Source organism: Embiotoca jacksoni, unplaced genomic scaffold (assembly GCF_022577435.1).
Source record: "Embiotoca jacksoni isolate LCO1_2020_lvr unplaced genomic scaffold, fEmbJac1.0.p SCAF_22, whole genome shotgun sequence".
In the NCBI taxonomy this organism is placed as follows: domain Eukaryota; kingdom Metazoa; phylum Chordata; class Actinopteri; family Embiotocidae; genus Embiotoca; species Embiotoca jacksoni.
The window spans coordinates 4679252-4700996 of NW_027185363.1; the positions used below are offsets into that span (position 1 = coordinate 4679252).

At 40.0% G+C, this 21745-nt stretch overlaps 1 protein-coding gene across 3 annotated transcripts in view; it reads left to right on the forward strand.

Annotated features, from left to right (window-relative positions):
- Positions 1-21745, forward strand: part of LOC138202977 (laminin subunit alpha-3-like) — a 53329-nt gene that overhangs the window by 14277 nt on the left and 17307 nt on the right. For 2 of the 3 annotated variants that reach the window (XM_069157411.1, XM_069157413.1), the window contains exons 8-40: positions 586-704; positions 1047-1137; positions 2045-2176; positions 3997-4047; positions 4168-4215; positions 5312-5446; positions 6159-6293; positions 6727-6861; positions 7066-7118; positions 7963-8062; positions 9146-9198; positions 9340-9445; positions 10489-10588; positions 10667-10823; positions 11089-11236; positions 11765-11907; positions 12066-12169; positions 12251-12407; positions 12726-12889; positions 13024-13132; positions 13222-13319; positions 14327-14525; positions 14705-14831; positions 15139-15287; positions 15772-15887; positions 16140-16351; positions 16491-16689; positions 18007-18151; positions 18261-18401; positions 18858-19019; positions 19574-19675; positions 19773-19856; positions 20370-20600. In XM_069157411.1, the coding sequence (XP_069013512.1) occupies positions 586-704; positions 1047-1137; positions 2045-2176; positions 3997-4047; positions 4168-4215; positions 5312-5446; positions 6159-6293; positions 6727-6861; positions 7066-7118; positions 7963-8062; positions 9146-9198; positions 9340-9445; positions 10489-10588; positions 10667-10823; positions 11089-11236; positions 11765-11907; positions 12066-12169; positions 12251-12407; positions 12726-12889; positions 13024-13132; positions 13222-13319; positions 14327-14525; positions 14705-14831; positions 15139-15287; positions 15772-15887; positions 16140-16351; positions 16491-16689; positions 18007-18151; positions 18261-18401; positions 18858-19019; positions 19574-19675; positions 19773-19856; positions 20370-20600 (4205 nt within the window). Of the gene's footprint in view, positions 1-585; positions 705-1046; positions 1138-2044; positions 2177-3996; positions 4048-4167; positions 4216-5311; positions 5447-6158; positions 6294-6726; positions 6862-7065; positions 7119-7962; positions 8063-9145; positions 9199-9339; positions 9446-10488; positions 10589-10666; positions 10824-11088; positions 11237-11433; positions 11573-11764; positions 11908-12065; positions 12170-12250; positions 12408-12725; positions 12890-13023; positions 13133-13221; positions 13320-14326; positions 14526-14704; positions 14832-15138; positions 15288-15771; positions 15888-16139; positions 16352-16490; positions 16690-18006; positions 18152-18260; positions 18402-18857; positions 19020-19573; positions 19676-19772; positions 19857-20369; positions 20601-21745 lie in introns of all 3 variants that reach the window. The other variant, XM_069157412.1, reaches the window with a different exon arrangement.

Sequence of the window (21745 nt, forward strand, 5' to 3'; positions counted from 1 at the left end):
GATATGGTATTGCAGTGAGCCTCAGTAAAGAGTTGAGAGGACATTCCTCATATGGTATGTGTGATGAACAGCACAGTGCACAACTAGCTCCTGGATAACTGCTTTTTGTCTGCTTAGCTAGCCAGTCAGTCTGCTAGCCAGGCCTGCGCCAACCTAGATAGTGAAAGCTTATTGGCAAGCCGTCCGGTCAGCCAACAGAGCCCGTGTCAGCTGGAATCTAATTGCTTTGGACTGTTGACAAATTTTTCTCTCGTGAAATATGATCTTGTAGCAAAAGCAAAGAGAGGAAGATGAAGAAGACTTTTAATCCAATCACTGCACTCATGCAGGAGAAATGTACCCTAACCATTCATAAACATGAATGAGACATGGGGTGGTGTACAGGAAGAGGATATGCCGTCTTGTTTAGTTTGGATTTTATAGTTTCTCTTAATACTTAACAAGCAGACTTTTAACTCCTCTTTTGAGAATGAGTAGCTTAAGATGCTTAAATACAGACTGGGAAGTCAAAGGTAATTTGCTGAGTGTATAGAATAATTGTGCGTGTATGTGTATCTCTGTCTGTCTCGGGGGTTTCCTCTTCAGCCTGCCAGTGTTTCTCCCATGCCTTTGACTGTTATTATGACCCAGAGGTGGAAAAGAGGGGAGCAAGTTTAGACACCTTCGGCCGGTATGCTGGAGGAGGAGTGTGCATTAACTGCCAGGTATGAAATGCACTCAGGTCCAAACCGATTCTTGTGTGTGCATGTGTGTGGTTGTCGGGTGTAGGAGGTATAAAAAAATATGAAGAAAAATTCCCTTCTGTGTGTGTGTGTGTGTGTGTGTGTGTGTGTGTGTGTGTGTCTGTGTGTGCGCGCGCGTGTGTGTCCTTGAATCTGACAGATGCAGTATGAGTATGAGTATATTAAAATGTTATGTCCAGTTCAAATAGAAACTTGGGATTCTGTACAGAACAAAAAGGAGCCTTGTGATCATCCATCTGTGTTTTCTGTTAGGCACTTACTGTATGTAGACCTGGTTCAGTTTACTTTTGTGTTGTTCTGTAGCACAACACTGCTGGAGTGAACTGTGACAGATGCATTGAAGGTTTCTACAGACCTTATGGAGTACCTGCTGAGTCTGCCACTGGATGCATACGTGAGTCACTTTGACCTGTCATAACATCTTTCAAATCTAGCATTCCGTTTTCTTTTCACTCAACAATCAAGACTTAAACATGCCTACTGAGGCTGCAATTGCAGAGCCATGCATGAGACATCCTAGCAAAACATACTGATGTTAAATAGATCTTGCTGTGGTGACTTGCACCAACAAAAGAAACTGTGTAAATATGGGGCTAAAATGGAAATGCATTGTTCTTAAAAGTTATTGATTGTGTCATTTTGTGAAATCTGTTGCAGTATATCCTTTAGATACCAGTTCAAATCAGTGGAGCTGCTTCAATCAATGCAATTAAATCAAAAATTTAACACCAGATGTTTTGGGAACTAAGTGATAACTCACCACGTAGGTATTTGACCTACAATATGTAGGACCTACAAACAAAGCCAAAACAGAGTATTATTCAAAGATCTATCTTGTTTTAGACAGACACAAATGGCACCGACATAGAAACACCACTGGCACCACTGCCTGTATTATTGCTAAACTGGGCTCTGACATTGTTTACATTACTTTAATGGCCAATGGCTGTTCCTTGTTGTATAAATAGCTGCCAGTTGTGTTTGGACATTACAAAGCAGTGGAATTAAACTGGTTGCCCTGAGCGCTTTGAAAAGTAAACCATGAAATCCAATAACTCAATTAAGTCAGCTTAGCAGCGGAAGGTGTTCAGAGTCAGTAAATGTTCATCATTATTTGCTTTTAAGATCTCTCATTTTGAGATGAAGGATGGTTGAAAGCTTTCTGTTATTGAGATTTTATATTATGCAGAGACAATTCTTTCTGTTCTCTGTTGATGTATGTGTTAGGTTGCTCTTGATGCACCTGTTCATGTGGGCAATTTTTTATTTACTTTTTCATAAAAACATGTGACATCCACCAGCCTGCAGCTGTGATGAAGTGACTACAGCCGGCTGTGAAATGGGGTCTGGAAGGTGTATCTGCAAGCCACAGTTTACTGGAGACAACTGCAATCGCTGTGCTGATGGATACTATTACTACCCCCAGTGCATCCGTAAGTTATAGTTTTCGTCAAGCCTTGCCCATGTTGGATAGGAATTTTATTCTTCAAGAGTGTTGAAATAAATAACTCGTCAGCTGGGAAACATATGTGTGAATGTACTAGATATATAATTCTGGTCTACCAGACCTGTAGTATAAACCATATGACTTGAATCACATCGTGATTCCCAACAAAAAAGGGTAGTTAGCTGTACTGTTGTCCTTTATATTTGATGAAACACTGTGTCTGTGTTTAAGTGCTCTTTGTCTCAACTCAGAACAAGATGACAACGAAACCCCCCCCCCCCCCCCTTTTTAATGGCTGGAAGCAGTTTTATGTCATGTTTTTTAGCCTTTTGTGTTTCAGTCTGTCAGTTTTCCCCCTGATGGGACTTTATTTTTAGGGGGTGGCAAATCTTATTTGAAAGAACTATGCTTTTAATGCTGCAGGGTAACATGTGGAAGGGTGTATGCACATACTCCAATACTGACTGGTATTATTGCACATTCCACATACAGCACCATAACTTTATTTAAACAAATAGATACAGATATTAGACAGACAAAGAGAGTTTCTCCATATTAAAAAAATGTCCCCTCGGGGATTAATAAAGTAACTACCTAACCGAACCTATTATCTCATTAATCTGATCTGGCTACAGATGCACGAGTCTGCAAGGAGGTAGAGATAAACCACTCAGTCTTATGTCTTTCATCGCTTCAAGTAATTTCATGTCTTTACAGTCTGTGACATAAGCTTTTTCAAGGTCATGGACAAGGACATGGACTTACTCCAGCATTCACTGTCTGTGTTCCTGGAACTTGAATAAATGTCAGACATTCACATTTTTTCATGATGAATTCCCATTCAAATTCAAATTTATGGTAATTGTTTGGCAACTAGTATCAAGGTTCATAGAGGAGCATCCGATCCATATAAAGATTCAGTGTTTTTTCCTTAAGCGTGTAATTTAACTTGAACCATCATCGTAAGTTTTAATAGTAGTTTTTTTGTGGTTGTTTTACACACAGAATGCACAGATCTGTAGTCTGTAGAAGATTTGCCTGAGGTGTACTCTTTCTGATGCCATTAACGTCAATTCAATGAGCATTTTATGGGCAGCAGATATATTACTCTAAGTTATTACATTAATATTTCTTATCTCCAGTCTGTTAGGATTCAGCCATTATTTTTAACTTCATAAGGTTTCGTACACTGGCTAACATCAGCCACTTTGAGCTTTTTGCACGGCCACCAGCGTACCAGATGAAGTGAGGTTTGCAGTAAAGGACTTGAGTGTACAGTTTTTGATAATAATTATTCATGGTTCAACATTTTGGGAAATACACTTATTTAATTATTTGACGAGAAGGTCAATGTCACTCTAATGTCTGGATGGTAAACAAGGGTATCAGTCTGGCTACTACACCCTGCTATCATATTTGAAGCTCATTTAGAAACATGTTCAATTTTATCCGTTTAATTCATACAAAAATGAAAGTGGGAAAATGTATTTTATTTTGTTAATGTGCTGGGTTATTTCTTGGTTTATAGTAGTTGCCAGAAAACCAAATTAGACTCCAAGAACTTATTCTTCCTAGGCAAGAAATAGTTAGTACATAACCCTCCATAAATTGACAAAGGGTTATTTTTACACTTTGGACAGATTCAGGGTTGTACTTCTCAAAAATTCAACCTGACTTAATAATATATGTGATTTGATGTTTTTTGTATTTCTCCACTGTAATAAATAAAGTTGACACTTGCGGTTTCATTTGATCACAGTTTCCAGCTCTGGAGGTCTTGATTTTGTGCCTTTCTTTTGCAATCAGAATATCCCGTGTACCTGACAACCACCAAATCCCCTGCAGGTCCTATTGTGGGTAAGTACATTCAACAAAATTTTATCATGTTCTATCACAACATAGCTTCATAGGCATTTGAACAATAATTTAAAATGTTTTTATTGTCAACCCTTTTCATTTTTTTTCCTATCTGTATAGGGCCAACTACCTGCCCTCCGGGTTATTTTGGCTCACCCAGCTGTCTGCGTGAGTTTGATCTAAACTGATATGAAGTGTTTTCATGGCTGCGCTGTGTTAACAGCTTTTATTGCTTCTCCTCATTTGCATTTCCTGGATTTACAAAAAACTTTGTTGGTACTGTCCTCTTGAGAAGCTGCTTTTTTATTGGGTTTTTCTTTGTCACTTGAGTCGCATTTACTTAGAGGCAGCCCAGGCAGTTAAAAGGGGCTCCAGAGGACCATGTAAGGTACCAGTGAGTCTGAATGGTCTTTCTGTAGAGTTAAATGTTAATAAATTAGAGGTCACTCACTGCACATATACTGTCGGTTAGGTCATGTTTGTAGGCCTTGTGAAACCTAGCATATATTATTTTTGGGCTTGATGGGAGGATTAAAGTAATGGTATAACACATCAGCATGCACTATGACAACAGATAACATGCAGTAGTTCAGCATAGCAGTTTGATGATCCGAAATGATCCTGTCCAACCATGGGGATTTGAGTTCAAGTGGTCTTTGTCCTCCCATGATAGCAGCAGACATTTGGGACTGTTCAGTGAGAACTAACCAGTCTAATATTAGGTATTTTCTCCATTCCCTTTTCTGGTTTCCATAAAGATGGGAAATCCATTATTAGTAATATGGCATTTCTATTAAAACAAAGACCTTTAACCCTTGACTTTTGCTGTAATATAATTTGTCAGAGAATGTAAACAGTAAAATAACTTTCCTTTAATATGTCTGCTGAGAAGGATTTTCAGCACCGTTTGAAAAGCAGATTTTAATGTTTAAGAGCTGCGTAGAGGGAAAGAAAACAGTGGCAGTCTTTCGGGTGGCGTCCTGTCTTGGTGCCAAGTCTATTCACATACCAATACCAGGCGAGGCTTGGCAGGACATGGGCACCTGTGTAGCTGTACCACTGTGTGCCACGACATGAGAATAGTTTAGCTGACGGAAATATTTGTCATTCTTTGTTGTCAAGTTGGACCAAAGAAGGAGCTCGGGCTCATTTATAAGCAGACTTCTTAGATCAACTGGGTCACTCATTTGAATTTCTTTTCGATTGCATTTAATTTGTTTCCTTTCATTGTTAAAATAAACATTTCCAATGTGTTTGTGCACAGCGTGTATTTGTGATCACAGAGGAACAGTGTACGGGATGTGTGATGCTTCGGGGCGCTGTCTATGCCGTCAGGGTGTGGAGGGGGAGCGATGTGACCGCTGTCAACCTGGATACTACTCCTTCCCAAACTGCCAGGGTGAGACACAATCACCACACTGATGTGCATTTACTTCCCACAGGTTCTAAAAAGACCACAAACTCAGAGACACTACTTGTCACAATGATGAGACTGGAATTTTCTTCTTTTTAAAAAAAAATGGCCACAAGCTTTTATCATGAAGATATAAAAGCAGCAAACCAGAGAGATAAGAGTGGCTATGTTTCACATGGCGGTGCGCCCAGAAGATATTTTGGACTAATTGCTGTCAGTTACACAGTAGGGGTTGGTGTGCAAAGAATTTGAACAGTTTGTCCAGCAAGCTTGTCCTTTATAGTTACACAAAAGTGTCCTTTTGTCCACATGCACCTGCCTGCAGTATTTTCTGGAGCAAGTACACTTTAAGCAGGGATGTTTTTTGACCACTTTAGTCTTAGTTTAAGATTTTTGACACTTGTAACTTAAGGCTTTAGATGGACCCTCATGAGAGGCCCAGACCACAGAATGTAATTATGGTAACAATTATTCAAAGTAATGTTTTAGAATGATCAAAGTGTAGTCAGTGTTTAATGTGTCGTTCCATCATTTTAAAGTTTTATATCAGTTGTTAATCTTACAGGTCCCTGCATGTATACATTGTTTATATGAATCAATGTACATTTTTTTGTATGACTTTTTTTATCGAACTTTTGAGGAATCCTGCAGTGCTATAACACTAAAATAAACTATGATTAATATTTTCTTCCCTTAGCATGTCTCTGTGATGGTGCTGGTTTGACTGACAGTGTGTGCAGTCGAAATGGTCAGTGTGTTTGCCTACCCAACTATGGGGGACAGGAGTGTGATGAATGTGCACCAGGCTACTACGGATATCCGGACTGTGCTGGTGAGTAGGTTTTGAGCCCTCTGTGTCCACCAGTAGGAATGTGATAGATAAACCAGTTGGTGTTTTTTGCTGGTGGAAAAAAAAATGCAACTTTTGGTTTCACAGGATGTACGGTGGTCTCTTCTCATGACTCTTGAACAAACATCCTCATTCTCCCGCAGTGTCCTGTGAAATCCCACTTTGTCATCTGCATTCGTTTTATTAATGCAATCTGTATGACAAGTGATATATATGGACTTCTTCCTTCTATGGAGTCATATTTCCAAGATTAGACAACTGGGAATCACCTTAGGAATTCTTATTCTTAAAGTAAACAGGCCCATCTCAAGAGTCGTCTTAAATCCTTTTTCAAATAAGATTTAATGAACCCATCTGATCGTAACACAAAGGCTTACAACTAAAGTTCTTATTTGTGCTTGTTTATTGTCCTCAGCCTGCCGGTGTTCACAGGAAGGCTCATACGGCACAATATGTAACCCATTATCGGGTCAGTGCCTCTGTCTCCCAGGTGTGGTGGGCCAGCAGTGTGACCGTTGTGCCTCTGGACTCAGGTTCCCCCAGTGCTCAGGTAACCACCTTGGACACCATCATACCAGAAAGCAGTAGTTTTAGAACAGAAACAGCAGTTATCATTTAAACCAATAAAGATGAATGTGGCAATGCTTTTTGGTGGGGCTCAGTGATATTTTCTTGAAGTTATTTGTTACTTTATTTGTTGTTGTAAAATATTTGTGTGTGTTGTTTTCATTATGTGTTAAATTTGTCCTTTCAGCCTCAATCAGTATGTGTAACACAGCTGGAACTGAAGTCTCCGATCCTCAAACAGTAAGCCACGCTCACATTTTTTATTTTTTCCTGTCTGTCATCGCCCCATCTTAATCATGGTTTTATCAGCCTTGATAATAAAAGTGGTCAGAGTCTAAATCCAGTACTGGGTGTGGATTCACATGGACTAACAGTGACGTGTATAACTGATAACACCGCTGAACTTCATCCAGCAGATTTTACAAAGAAGTGTTTTTCCCATTAGATGTAAAGGTAATTAAAACTGCAAGCAGTGATATGCGGGCCCTCGTACACTGCACGTCAGGGATCCAGCGGGTCGGAGCCGCCTGCTCCCCGACGTGCAGCACGCTAGGGTCCGCATATTCCCACTTGCAGTTAAAAAAAAATTCTCTATCTCGTTCCTTATTCTTCTTGAAAAAAAATGGCCTCTTTTTTGGCGGCTTTAACATCTTCAAAAACTCATGAAAGTTGGTGCCTGACGCAAGTTTCGTGAGGTTTGGAGCATCGTTTGACCTTAAACATCATCTTCCTTGTCACAACGAAACATCAAAATTAGCCGCATCGCCCTTGCTGTACTATATACAAAAAATAATTTTGGGTCACTTTTTGAACGATATGCATGCCTCAAGTGGGGATCGAACCCAGTTACCTCTCACTGTGAGGCAACTTTTGTTTCTTCTTGGCATGTCGTCAGAAATATGATAAAAAAAAGTCATTTTGGAACATATCCTGTGTTTAAAAGAAAGGAAGAAAAACTGCCAATTTGCAGTCATCCAGAAAACTTGCTCTGCAGCATAATGTGCATGCTCTCTAACGGTAAACTAATATAACTTTCAACAGTAGCTACCAGTCTCAACAATACTTTTTTTTTTTTTTTTTTCAGGGATCCTGTCGCTGCCTACCAAACGTAGAGGGAAACCTGTGCGACAAGTGTAAACCTCTATACTGGAATCTTGCTACAAACAACCCTCGTGGCTGTATAGGTAAGTGACTAGAAATCTCAATTAAAACTGCAAGCAGTGATATGCGGGCCTCGCAAGCTGCACGTCGGGGATCCAGCGGGTCGGGGCCGCCGGCTCCCACGACGTGCAGCACGCGAGGGTCCACATATTCCCGCTTGCAGTTTACATTTTTTTCTCGATCTCGTTCCTTATTCTTCTTTAAAAAAAAAAAAAAAAAAAAAAAATTTTTTTTTTTTTCGATGGCTTTAATATCTTCAAAAACTCATGAAAGTTGTTGACACATAGACACATGCAAAGTTTCGTGAGGTTTGGAGCATCGTTTGACCTTAAAAAATTAACTTCCTGTGTCACTGCGAAACATCAAACTTACCCGCATCGCCCTGGCTATGCTATATACTCTATACAAAAATGAATTTTGGGTCACTTTTCAGACAACATGTGACATAGTATGACTTTTTAAAATTTTTTTTTTTTATCATATTTTAGAGTATGACCTCAAGTTACTTCTCACTGTGAGGCAACTGTTCCTCACATGAACTGCTTGCTTCAGGTCCTTTCACAACATTGTGAAAATCTTAGGTTTTTATTTGGTCATGTTTTTGTAGAAATTTTGAAAAAAACTGAAGGGTTCACAAAGTTTCAAGCACTGCTGTATCTCTCTCTTCATCAACTGAAAATACTTAATATGGGAATAATAAGGTAGCTCCTATTATACGGCCAGTGAGAGAACAGCTCCAGACTTTGTCCAGATATTTCACTTATGTTACAGTTCTGCTTTCCAGTAGGAATGTTATCACTACTAGTGCGATGTTGCCTGAAGACATGAGAGGGGGAAAAGAGCTTTTAATAGTCAAAGAATGCCTCTGGTTGACTGTTGCCAAACATTGAGGGAAACTTTCTTTTTAACTTGGTTGAACAAACATTGTGGCTGAAAAGCTCCCTCTGGACCTTTAATGTGCAGATCTCTGAAGATTGGAGGGTTTTGTGATGTTGTGTATCACCCATGAATGTTACAAAATCCTGTAATCAGAGTCTTTTCACTGCAGATTACCCTTTACGTCTTCATAACTTTGTTTATTGCTCTCTGTCTCTCTCTCATACCAGAGTGTCAGTGTGATCTGAAAGGCACCCTGAGTGGTGTTGGAGAGTGTGAACAGGTGAGTAACAGTACCTCCAGTGATTATACACACCTGCTAACCAAACTATGTTGTATTGATGCAACAGTTGGAGAGTTTTGACTGCATTGCTTGGCCACACTTTTGTAATATGTCTTTTCTCTTGATTATCTGATTGTCTAGAAAAGTGGACAGTGTCACTGTAAGCCTAATGCATGTGGGCATGCATGTGACTCCTGCAAAGATGGATACTTCCTGCTACAGAAAAATAATTATTTTGGTTGTCAAGGTAAGATATTATGCTTTACCCAACTTCCAGCATCACATCTCACTTGCATATACTATTACAGCAAACATTAACATGAAAAACTGCAACAGAGCACACTTCTGATCAGAAGGATTTTGAATATTCAGTGAGCAAGTATTACAACATATTACAAAAGTATTTCAAAAAACTACGATTAAAACTCCATGAGTATAACTTGGGAACACCAATGAGACTTTTTTCCTTCTTTATGATGATGATGCAAGCGTTGACAACTATTGTGCTGACACTCTTACTCGTTAACAATTCTAAGAGTAAAATAAAAAAAATGCTCTTGAGCTGATTTTACACTGTGATGGAAATAGCTGAGGATTAAACACATCTTGGTTTAAAAACTAAATTGAGAAGACAGTAGACAAAGTCAGGAAGACACTTTACAGTATCTTAACTGAAGGTAATTTAGGGCTATAAATTCACTCACAAATAGAACTGTTTGATCATGTAATATGACAGAGGTATGCGGGCGCCATAGACATTGCAATTATCAAAATATTTTATCGTAAATTCATGAAAACCATACTTAAGTTACACAAAAATACTGGCAATTTGAAAAGGAAATTTGGGGAATTTATAAAATGTAGTAATAGTTCATGTAAAATAAATTAAAAAATATTTAAGCTGACGCAGCAGATGGAAAGCTGTCTCTCCACCATCAGACAAACAAACATGGACCTATCTGACTAAATTCAGATGCAGAATTAGTAGAATCCCTCTGATATCTGGAAGATCTTATGGTAACACTAGCGATGAATTACATTAATTGTTTGAGTATAAATATTTAGTTTAAAGGCACAATTGAATTATATGTACAGAACCATTGCTGTATTTTTACCCCACGAAGGGTAATGAATGAGAAATTTGAAATATAGAGGAAAATAGACAGAAAAGTGATACTGGGTGTGGGCAGTGATGGAACACTCTGTCAATCAGAATCAATGCTTTTTAGCCCGGCATCAAGTTACTCTTCACTCAAAAATAGTGACTTATTTTACTCTCCCTCCTTCTAGGTTGTCAGTGTGACGTAGGTGGTGCCATTGACACAGCCTGTGATGAGACGTCAGGACAATGTCGGTGTCGGAAGAATGTAATTGGCCGTAAATGCACTGAGTAAGATATGGCCAATTTTAATGTCATGAAACATATATCACATATCATATTTCACTGATTACAACATTCTCTCATTAGGCCTGCACCAAGCTACTACTTCCCCACTTTGCACCAACTGAAGTTAGAGGTGGAGGACGGCACCACACCAAACGCCAGACCAGTACGCTTTGGTTATAACCGCCAAGAGTTCCCAGATTTTAGCTGGAGAGGTTATGCTGTCATGTCCCCTGCACAGGTTTGTCCATTTACATTGGTACCTTCATACATTGATGTGATTATTGTAATGAATTACAGTATGGCTCAGAATTTTTTTTCGACAATCTTCCACTTAAGTAACCTCATAGTTTCCTCTTTCAGACTACTCTGATACCACCATGATTCTTTTGCTTTTGCCACTGCACAAATAATTCTCCTCGGAGCACATGACCATCCTGTTATTTCAGTGCTGATGTGGGAATGTGGACACCAGCTCTCTTAGAACTAACACGCTCTCTCTTCAGCCAGCGGTGATCCTAATGCTTACCCTTGGCTTTCCTGGACCTTTCCATATTGTAATACGCTACTCCACCCCCCAGCATAAGGGGAGAGCACGAGTGAGCGCGTGGATCTTGGTGGTGGACGAAGCTGACTTTCAGTCTTGCTGTGACTGTAAGTGAAGGGCCTGACTTGCTTTAGCTGAATTTTACTTCCTTCACCTTGTTTGCTGTCTATTGATTAACCCGCTCTGTTTGCTTTGCTTCTCTGCCCACCCGACATGATTTTTAACGTCCGTCTTAACATTATTCCCTCATTGTCTACTCAAACCTGTGCCATTGCAGTCAGCTGTATCACTGTCATCCCTGCAGAGTGAAATCAGAGTAACAGTGCATGTTGAACCAATAAATGGGAGGCAGCATTTATTCCGGGTGGTTCTGCGGTTCATTAATCCCAGCAGCGCCAGTGTGACTGGTAGCGTCAAGGCTACAAATAACAGAGGCACTGCAGGTAAGGCTGCCTCTAATATCGAATCAGTTCTGACATCTCACCATCAAACTGTCAAATCTAACCCATCATTTAAATGAAAACATTTCCTTCATGACATTTATGTGGAAGCTGATGCATGACGTGTCTTTATGACAATGATGTCTTTCTGTGAGTGTTGTGACATTACAGCCATCTGTGCTTGGTGCTCTGCAGGGTCAGATCAGAGTAAGGAAGTAATATTTCCCACGAGTCCCTCCCCATCCTTCCTCACTGTCCCAGGAGAGGGCTTCGCTGAGCCCTTTGCATTGACTCCTGGGAAATGGATCATTCACATAAGAGCAGAGGGGGTTCTGTTGGTGAGTCTATAGGGAAGACATTGATGTGAAATTTGTCATGTAAAATACTGAAAAAACAAGTTTAAACTTTTGTTCTATGTGCCTTGGTTATTGAAGTAAAGTAGTAAACGTATAACAGATTGAAGAATAAAATGCTTTTCACTCTCTCCCCCCGTCAGGATTATTTAGTGCTGCTGCCCCGGGATTACTATGAAGCACCTCTGCTGCAGGAAAAGATCACACAGCCCTGCACATACTTATCCATCGCAAATACGGATACAAAGTAAAATATACTGTTCAGCACTTTCGAGGTCTATTCCTGTTTACAGTGTTGTCTGACTTAGTGTCTTCATGTGTGTCTCAGCTGTCTGTTGTACAAGCACGCAGCCCTGGATGGCTTCAGCTCTGCACTGGGCTCACAGGGTAGACTCTCCACCCGCAGTGGGCGTAGGAGGAGGCAGGCTCGTGTGCGGCGTCCCACCCCAGGTCACCCTGAGATGGCTGCTCTCAACGGCAGACAGGTTCAGTATTGTAAAGAACTCTGTTGAAGAATAAAGGGTTTGCACAACAAGTCATAAAACAGACTGAGGTTACTGGGCCGGTTGTCATCTCCTGTTCCTCGGTCCATAATGAACATTCTGATATAGTTTCACAATTTGTAGATTGGTGCTTCACTCACAAATAGCTAAACATAAATCTTAAACCTAATCCTTGACTTTTAGTACTTTTATATGATGATTTTTTTTTTAATCTATTTATTTTTACCTCTTTGAAGTTCTGTTTTAGTATCCTAGAATACCTCAATGCTTCCTGTGAAATATATGTTCTGTGTCTTGTAGTCGCAACTCCAACTCAGTCTGCGTGTACCTCGTCCGGGCCCATATGTCCTGGTTCTGGAGTATGCCAGTGAGGTGGACACAGTCCAGAATGTCAATATACTCATCAGTGGTCAGTCAGGTGGCCAGATCCCTGCCAGGGCCAACATTTACAGCTGTGCCCTCAGGTGAGGTGAACATTTATCGTACCAGTATATTGTTGATTTGTGTATTTACTATTTGAAAATGTGATAATGTCCTTAAGGTAGAAAGGTATAGAGTATGTATGTGTTTCAGTTTTTGTGTGTTTTAAACCGTGCAGCCATTTGTGCCGGAGTGTGGCAGTGGACAGCAGAAATCAAGTGGCAGTGCTTCAGCTTTCTCACAAGACAGAAATTCTTCTGCAGACTTCCACGACATCATTCCTTCTGGTGAGGAAAATGTTCCCATAAAAGATTTATAATGCTCAATATCAAGACAGCAGCATGCAGTTTGAAATTAAATGGGTTTCTCTCTGTAGTATAAAGTGTATGCAGTGCCTGCTGAAGAGTTCTCCATTGAATATGTAGACCCCAAGGTGCTTTGTGTCTCCACTCATGGCCGCTTCACTGAAGACAGGTAAATCTCGAATAATCCACGTTGAATGAATTTAATAATATTGTCACGTAGAGACTTCTCCAACACCCGTCAGTATAAGCTACAATTTTTGAAACGCTAGATACTACCATAGACCTTTGTGTTTCACTGTTGTTTTGGAGAACGGAGACACACATCTGTTCTCCAGGTGTGATTACTTGCATTACTACAACTGAGGCAAGGTCACTTACCTGAGGCTGAACTTAGGGTCAAAGTCTCCATTTCTCCCTCTGTCTTAGTAAATTCTACTCTCACTGTGAACATAATGACCAGGGTACATGTTACAGTTGTTACAGCTGTCAGTGTGCAGCTCTGTTATTTACTGTGTAACTCAAACTGAACAGTGCAGAAGAAGGTTTCCAAAAATTGAAAAATATGTCAACAAATAAATATTAAAAACTGGCTTGGAAGCAGAGTTAAATCTTTTCATTAAGCCGAATATAAGCCTGCACTTTGCTTTTATGCCTTGAAATTGTGTTTGTTTATGCTCCATTGAGCCTCAAAAATGTAAAATGTTGCATTTAAGTGGTGCTATGTTGATGTATGGGTTATTATTCAAATACTTTGTGACACATTCAATACTTTACAAAACTCAGACTTCATAATAACATAATACTGATTTTTTTAAAAGTGGGAAATAGTTTTTTGTAATGAAAAATTGCCGACATTTTTAAGCACTGTTTTAGTTTCTAAATCTGGAGAGAAAAGTGCACATTTAACCCTGAGGCAAATTCAGGGTTAATTTAATTTTTGATTGAATACTGGCATTAAATTAAAGAGGTAGAATGAGAAAGAAGGAGCATGGTACCTATAGGTGAGCCTGTAAAACTAGATTTCCATAGAAGTGTGTTTTTAAGTGTGTGATGGTAGAATTTTTGCTCATTAATGAGAGAGTGTGACCGTCAGAACATTTCTGGGCTCTGCAAATATGTTAACCACGATGAAAATGTTTAAAGTAACAACAACTAGTTTCTGTTTAATGTTTCTAGTCGGTACTGTGTTCTGAGGCAGTTGGACAAACCCACCTCAGCCCACATTTTGTATGCGGGCCGTGATGGGCAGCTATCGTCCACAGCAGCTGATGCTCTTCAACGAGCAGAGAATGAGGATTGGAGACGGAGACGACAGTCTGGACTGTTTCCTGTCCGTGAACCTTCGACTGAGGGGACACTGCTAAAATTTCCTCAGGTATCAGTGTGAAAACCAGGCTCTACTTTTCCTCACCTTGTCGAATAATTGGAGCTTTTCTGGACTTGACCCTGCTGCTGGGCACTCAAGATATTCAAAGAGCCCTGTCATGAAATTCATTTTCAATTTCACCCTGTCTCGGTGAGACTTTTTCAAGTTTTCTCCTCATTTTTTTCCAGACGGAGATCAGTTTCACACCCAAGGTGCCCCTCCCGGGCAGGTATGTGGTTGTGGTCCATTATCACCAGCCTGAACATATCTCCTTCCCTGTGGAAGTGCGAGTAGACGCAGGCCGTGAATGGAAGGGTGAGTGTGTGGGAGGAAGTGGTTGTCAGAGTTTACTCGCTTCCATTGATGTCACTCTAGCGGTGTCCGGGAAATCCATCTCAGTGAGGATCACCTCCTCACTTAAGGAGGATTCACCATCCTTAAGGAGGATTCACCATCCTCCTTAAGAGCAAATAAAGTCCAAGAGTACATGACAAGATGATCAAAGGCCAATACGTACTTCCCTATATAGCTTTAACAGAGAGCTGGATTATTGGGCAGTTGCTACTCTCTTGCATTTTTTCTTTACCTTACGTTAAAACTTGAAATCTGCTTTCTCCTGCAGGTCTGATAAATACCTCTTTCTGCCCTGCAGTCTCAGGCTGCAGGGAGGTAGTCATTGCTGATGGGCGCATTGCCCTCGACTTTGACAGAAATGCTTGGCAGCTACCCACCATCTCCGTAGTCGTGCCACCTCAGAAGACTCTTATTCTGGTCAGTGGTTTGTCTAATTTCTCAAACACTATGCAAATGGAACGACAGAAAAATGGTAAAACATTAACAAATGTACGACGCATACCTCTGTAAAATCTGAAGGTTTGTGAAGTCTGTGTTTTGTACTGGAGTTGTTGAGGACTTGGCATGCTGAGGTCCTCTCACCTCAGTGTTATGTCATATCTCCAAAAACAACAATGAAGCGACTATATTCTACCTGGCAGTCCCCTACAGCTTTATAAAAGCTAAGCTTCCAGCCTGTGTAAGGCAGGGGGCAGGTTGGGCTTTGCTTGCTTGTTGCTCAGTGTGCTTTACTTTTCTTTCTTCAGATAAGATCAAACAGAAAAGTATACCTAAAACTTTCAAAAATCCTGTGTTTTATCACTGTCTGCATTATTAAAACATAACACAAAACCAACCAAACTAGAGGGTTTTGATGAGATTGTGTTCTTATCATTTGTCATGGTTTGTTTCTTTTGTTCAGGATTATATCTTGTTGGTTCCTGATAGCAGTTACACCCCAGAGCTTCTGAAAGAGAAGCCACTGGATAAATCTGCAGATTTCATACAACAATGCAGAGGAGAAGGGTTCCATATTGAGTAGGTATCCACCAGAACTGTAACACAAGCTGGACTCAAATCCATTTGAAATGATAATTTGATATATAAGTGATACAATTCCATTATATGTTGTTTTTTGTGTGTAATATTTTCTTACCAGTGTATCAATAACACAGGGACAACCTTCAGTAAAGCAGATGTTTTTGGAAATGGTGCCCTCTAGCTGTTATGATCAAGTATAAAACCACAACTTTATTTAAAAGAACTCTTTATTTTTTTTGGTATTTTTAGCCCCAAAACCTCCTCCCAGTTCTGCAGAGACTCAGCCCGCTCTCTTGTAGCAGCTTATAATGATGGAGCTCTGTCTTGCAACTGTGACAAGTCGGGCTCTACAGGGACCGTCTGTGATCCAGTTGGAGGACAATGTCCCTGCAGGCAGCATGTTATCGGGCTACAGTGCACAAAATGTGCCACAGGATACTTTGGCTTTCCCTACTGCAGACGTGAGTGAATATTTCCCTTTGACTTATGAGTGCATGTGAGATTTTTTTGTTTTAATCATCCTTTGCTCCCTCTCACTCCCCCTGAAAATAAAATGTGCACCTGCTTTTGAGCTCATGAAATGTTCTATTCTTTCTGCAGCATGTGAATGTGGCCGACGACTGTGTGACGAAGTGACGGGACGCTGCATCTGCCCTCCCCAGACAATCAAACCAGCCTGTGATGTGTGTCAAAATCAGACTTTCAGCTATCACGCTTTGCTGGGCTGCGAGAACTGTGAATGTTCTCCAAGTGGTATCAATGCAGGGCCTCAGTGTGACCGCATTACTGGACAGTGCAGGTGAGGTGACACCTACATGGGGCACACAACACGACATCAACAGACAACATCAGGGAAATAAATAAACTGATTAAGAGCAGACAGTTTTTGTGTCATACAGTTGGGAATGTAAGAAGATGTATTATATGTTACAGAAAGCTGTCTTAACTAAAAAGCAAAAAAAAAAAAGTGTTTAAATGCATAACCTCGAATCTAATGGTTAGATTTATCTTTTAAATTTCAATTCTGAATAGATCAATGTTTTTTTTTATATATATTATTATAATTATCATTAAAAAAAAAATCATATATTGTAAATATTTTATTCTGGTCGCTTCTTATCACTAACAATCTGAATGATAGCCTGCAAGTTTTCTCTTTAATTTTATTATTTGTTAATTACAGATTTACCGGAGACTGCTAAATATATACAGTTGGAATATCACTCTGATCAAATTGGCTAAGATTCATTATTTCTAAAAGATATAATTTCTTAATTGTTCTTCCTCATCTGATTGTGTAATTTGTCTGTTTAACAGCTGTGCATGTAATGGCGGTCCCTTGACAATATCAATCTTTCATGCACTAATTCTTGAGTGATGAAAAAAATCTGGAATATGAGGCCTTCTGTTCCAGTCAATGAAAATGAAACATAACACCAAACCACTAAATGTGATTCGTGACGTGCTCCTTTTTTCTCATGAACAGTACTGTGCAAACGTTATAGGCAGTTCACATGTTTACATTCTCATCCATCATGATATACCATCATCAGGGAGGTGTCTGGTTACTCCCAAATTTACTGTGCAGCATTGTAAGGAGACCAAACATACACATTAAGAAATATTCATTCAGAAATATCTTCAGTGAACAGAAGAACAAGAAGTCTGACAGATGACAATTTAGCACTGATCCCATCATCATCTGGTCATTCTGAGATTATTAAAAGAGACATCTGTGACAGCCTAAATCCCCAAAAGAACTGTGGCAAGTTCTCAGTGATGATTGGACTAAGCAATCTGCCAAAACAAATATTGATTTGATCCAGTATTTCTTTTGTTTACTGCAGTTTTTATAAAGTTGATAAACAAGAATAATTCGTAATATTATTTTTAAAGCCTCTACAACTTCCTTTTAGTGCCTGAAACCTTTTTACAATGTTTTCTGTCTTGAAGTTGGAGACAATGGAATAGATAAGCAGTGTAAAGCATCACAGAGAAATGCATACGATGCAATGTTAATGTATTTGCTTGTACAAGCTTTCCAAAGACAGTTTTTTATTGCAATTGTGCACTGAGACGTTCCCTAACAATAAAGTGTCTGTGTATTTTCCTGCAGTTGTAAACCCAGGATTGGAGGCCGGCAGTGTGATCGCTGTGCTGTAGGTTATTATCGCTTCCCTAACTGTGTGCCTTGTGACTGTAACCAAGGTGGAGTAACATCCAGCGTGTGTCACCCAGACACAGGCAGGTGTCTCTGCAAGGTGGGCTAAGTTCATCAAACTGCTCATTTATAAACCCCTTTCAATCATTGTTCTTCACTTGCCTTTCCTTGTTTTGCATTCTTCTCTATAATTGCTGCCATGTCTGTAGAGAAATGTTGCTGGCATCAGGTGTGATTCTTGTCGGGAAGGTTCCTTCTACTTTGACCCCTCCAACTCTCTCGGCTGTACCAGCTGCTTCTGCTTCGGAGCTACTGACCGGTGTCAGAGCTCCACCAAACGCAGGGGGAAGGTGTGTTTGCTTTTCATGCCCCTGCATGTCTGTGAATAATTTGGAGACATTTTATGCCTGTGGAGCTTTTTCGCTGATTGAAGTTGTGTGATGAATGACGTCATTCGATGAACGAAAGCTGCACATGCTGGTGTTGTTCAGGAAATGAATCGACAGTGACAGAACAGATGAAAGCATACCGTGCCATGTTGATTTTACTGTGACCTGGGTACATCTATCATCCACAGTGTTTGTTTGTAATATCAGTAAAGCTACTGCACCAAGGAATTGTGAATAGTCCAAGTTTGTCTCATGATGACATTATCAAGTCTTGCTGCTGTAATCTCCAGTTTAGGGAGGCGTCAGTCTGTTAATATTTGACCAATACTACCATCAAACACATTAGGAGCAGCACAGTATAGCTACAGTTTTAGAAAGTACTTTTGCCATTCACCCCTTTGTATTCCCTGTTGTTAGTTTGTTGAGATGCGGGGCTGGCGTTTGGAAAGCCCCGACAAGGAAGAGGTTACTTCTGTGCTGAACACAGCCAGTAACACAGCGGTTGCAGATATCCAGGAGCTTCCCCCTACAGTTCAAACTCTACACTGGGTGGCACCACCGTCCTACCTGGGAGACAGGGTGAGTCGACGGAGGTAGACAACATCATCACAATTGGAATTCTGTTGTCAGTTAATGTGTACTGATGTCTAAATATAGAAACAGATAGCTATATAGCTATTTCATAGAAAAATCAGGTTAAAATAAAAGGCAATATTAAATAGTATTCAGTACTGTACTCAGTAATATAATTGTTAATATTTATATATAACTCCAGTTGAAGTGAAAATGAAAACTAGCATTCAAATTCGAGCTGCGTTCTGGATCAGTTTGGGCCTATTCTTTGGTATTAATTCAGCTGTGGACTTTATTTTCTAAGTCTTCTGCTTTTACGGATCCTGTTTTCAAAATATAGCAATGTCCCTAAAATCTTAAAATTATTATTAGGAATTTAATGAGGTAAAACGTGATCACAGCTGATAAAAAGAATGACCTTAACTATTAAATCCTAAAAGAAATAGATCTAGGTTGCATACATGCAGAATTTTCCTTTAAGATATATTCTATAGTTCAGTGGACTCAACAGTCCCTTCAAATGAACTAACAGAGGTTTGGTCTTCTTCCCCTTTTCTTAGGTTTCATCTTACGGTGGTTTCCTCACCTACCAGTCCAAATCATTTGGGATTCCCAGTGAGGGGATGACTCTGATTGGCAAAAGACCTGATGTTGTACTGACTGTGCGGAGTGCTACTAGTTTTTCAGTTTTAGAAGCTTTATTATCTCCTTCAGTGGCAGAAACACAACACATTCATCTGTTTCACTTTTTCCCCTTAGGGTCAGGATATGACTCTGATCCACGTAGCTCCACAAGATCCACTTCCAGACAGGCTGTATCAGGGCAGAGTGCAGCTCTTGGAGGTAAAATAAACAGTGACTTTATTACACTTAGATTTGGAACCAACATTAGGTTGTGACATTAGGCTGTGATTTCACATCAACCACACAATATGAAAATGTTGTAAAGGGATGAACGACTCACTGATTCGTTCTCGTAGTGCCCTATGTTGAGGTCATTCAGACTTATCTTCAATTAAAAGGTATTTTTTTTCCAAGTTTAGAACAGTTTTTGATCTGAAGGTAAAGTGGTAAAGTGGTAAACTAAAATACAATTACATCCTCTGTGAAATGTCAAAATTGACATTAACCTGCCATTAGATTTTGTTATTTATGCATATAATAAATTTTGTCTTGGTAGTGCTGAGATATCATGCTCTGCATCAACGTCTTAAACAGACAGATATACAGTACAATATTGTAAAATGTAGTTTTTCTATTTTTTTTTCATATACATCGAATGAGATATTCCTTCTTGAATAGTCTCCCCGCTACTGATGTCTAAGGACTAAACCCCAAACTTTCTGTTGTTTGCAGGGAAACTGGCGCCATGCTGTCACCAACAGGCCCGTGTCCAGAGAGGAATTGATGATGGTACTGGCTGGTCTGGTAGGCCTCAGGATCCGGGCCCTGTACTTTACTCAGAGCCAGCGACTCAGCCTGGGGGAGGTGGGCCTCGAGGGGGCCACAAACGCAGGGACTGGAGGTCCTGGAAACACTGTGGAGGACTGTTCCTGCCCTTCTCAGTACACCGGAGACTCCTGTGAGGTGAGTAGTTAAAAGACAACCAAATATATGCATGAATTCTCCTAAATAAAATGAAATCAGATTATAGTCTTTATTGAATTTAATGGGAAAGAAATAAAAAAAAAAACAACAACCTCATATTTACAGAATAATAGGTGTCTAGCATCATCTGGAGCTGGATGATTCCTGTCCTAACTTGCCCTTCAAATAAATACTGAAAGAATTTGTCCTCATTCCAAAAGTTAGAGAGAAAAACAATTAGAAAAAGATGGTGAAAGGGCAGGGAGATTAGACGCTTTTTGTTAGGTCTAGGAAGCAAAGGAAACGAGCAGGGTGGGGCAATGTGGTGATTGAAATTACATCTTGTTATCTGGACCTCCTTCTCATATTTTAGGGGTGTCTCGACATGCCTGCACCAAGTACCACACCCTTTTCCTTTCGGGAAAATTTATCAGCTGAAGGGTGACGGTGGTATCCACTGGAAAATACCATCCGCAGAGCTGTCCAATCAAATAGTGTAGCCCCAGGCTGGGATATGTAGCACAATCATGCAGACATAATATTAGTGATTATACAGCTATAATCACTGGCATGGTTACAGCGCACAGAAATGTAGTGCAAACAACCGTGATGTAGTTGCCAAGGAAACACTTTACTTGAATTCTTTTTATCGGAACGGGGCTCACTTGATCTACTGTTTAGTGTGGCGTTTGTACTTTTCAAAACTGATTGGTATACATATGATTTCAGCAGTTTTATCCACATAGCTAAATTAAAAATGAGAACAGAGCAACCACTAATTAAAGGGGAGTTTGTCATGAAACAGAGAGCATTTTTTGGATATATATTATTGGAAAATGACAGTAATAATAAAAAGTTTATTGTGGTAGTGCCGTTGCTGTAGATGTGCTTGCCTACGTGTGTGTCAGCCGCTGTCTGGTTGGGTGTGTCTAAGAAAGCTGAATATATGTGCCCAGAGGCAGTATGACAAGGTACCTTGCCTTGACACACGAGGTGTGGCACTTGGCAACTTACCATTATTCATGAACCTGCGTGTGTTCATCTTAGCACACCTTAAGCATGTGCACGTGGCTGTAAGTACAGCTGACACACCCAGTTCTGTCTGTTGTGTGTTTGATGAGCGTGATTCAGGTGTGAGTTTTTGT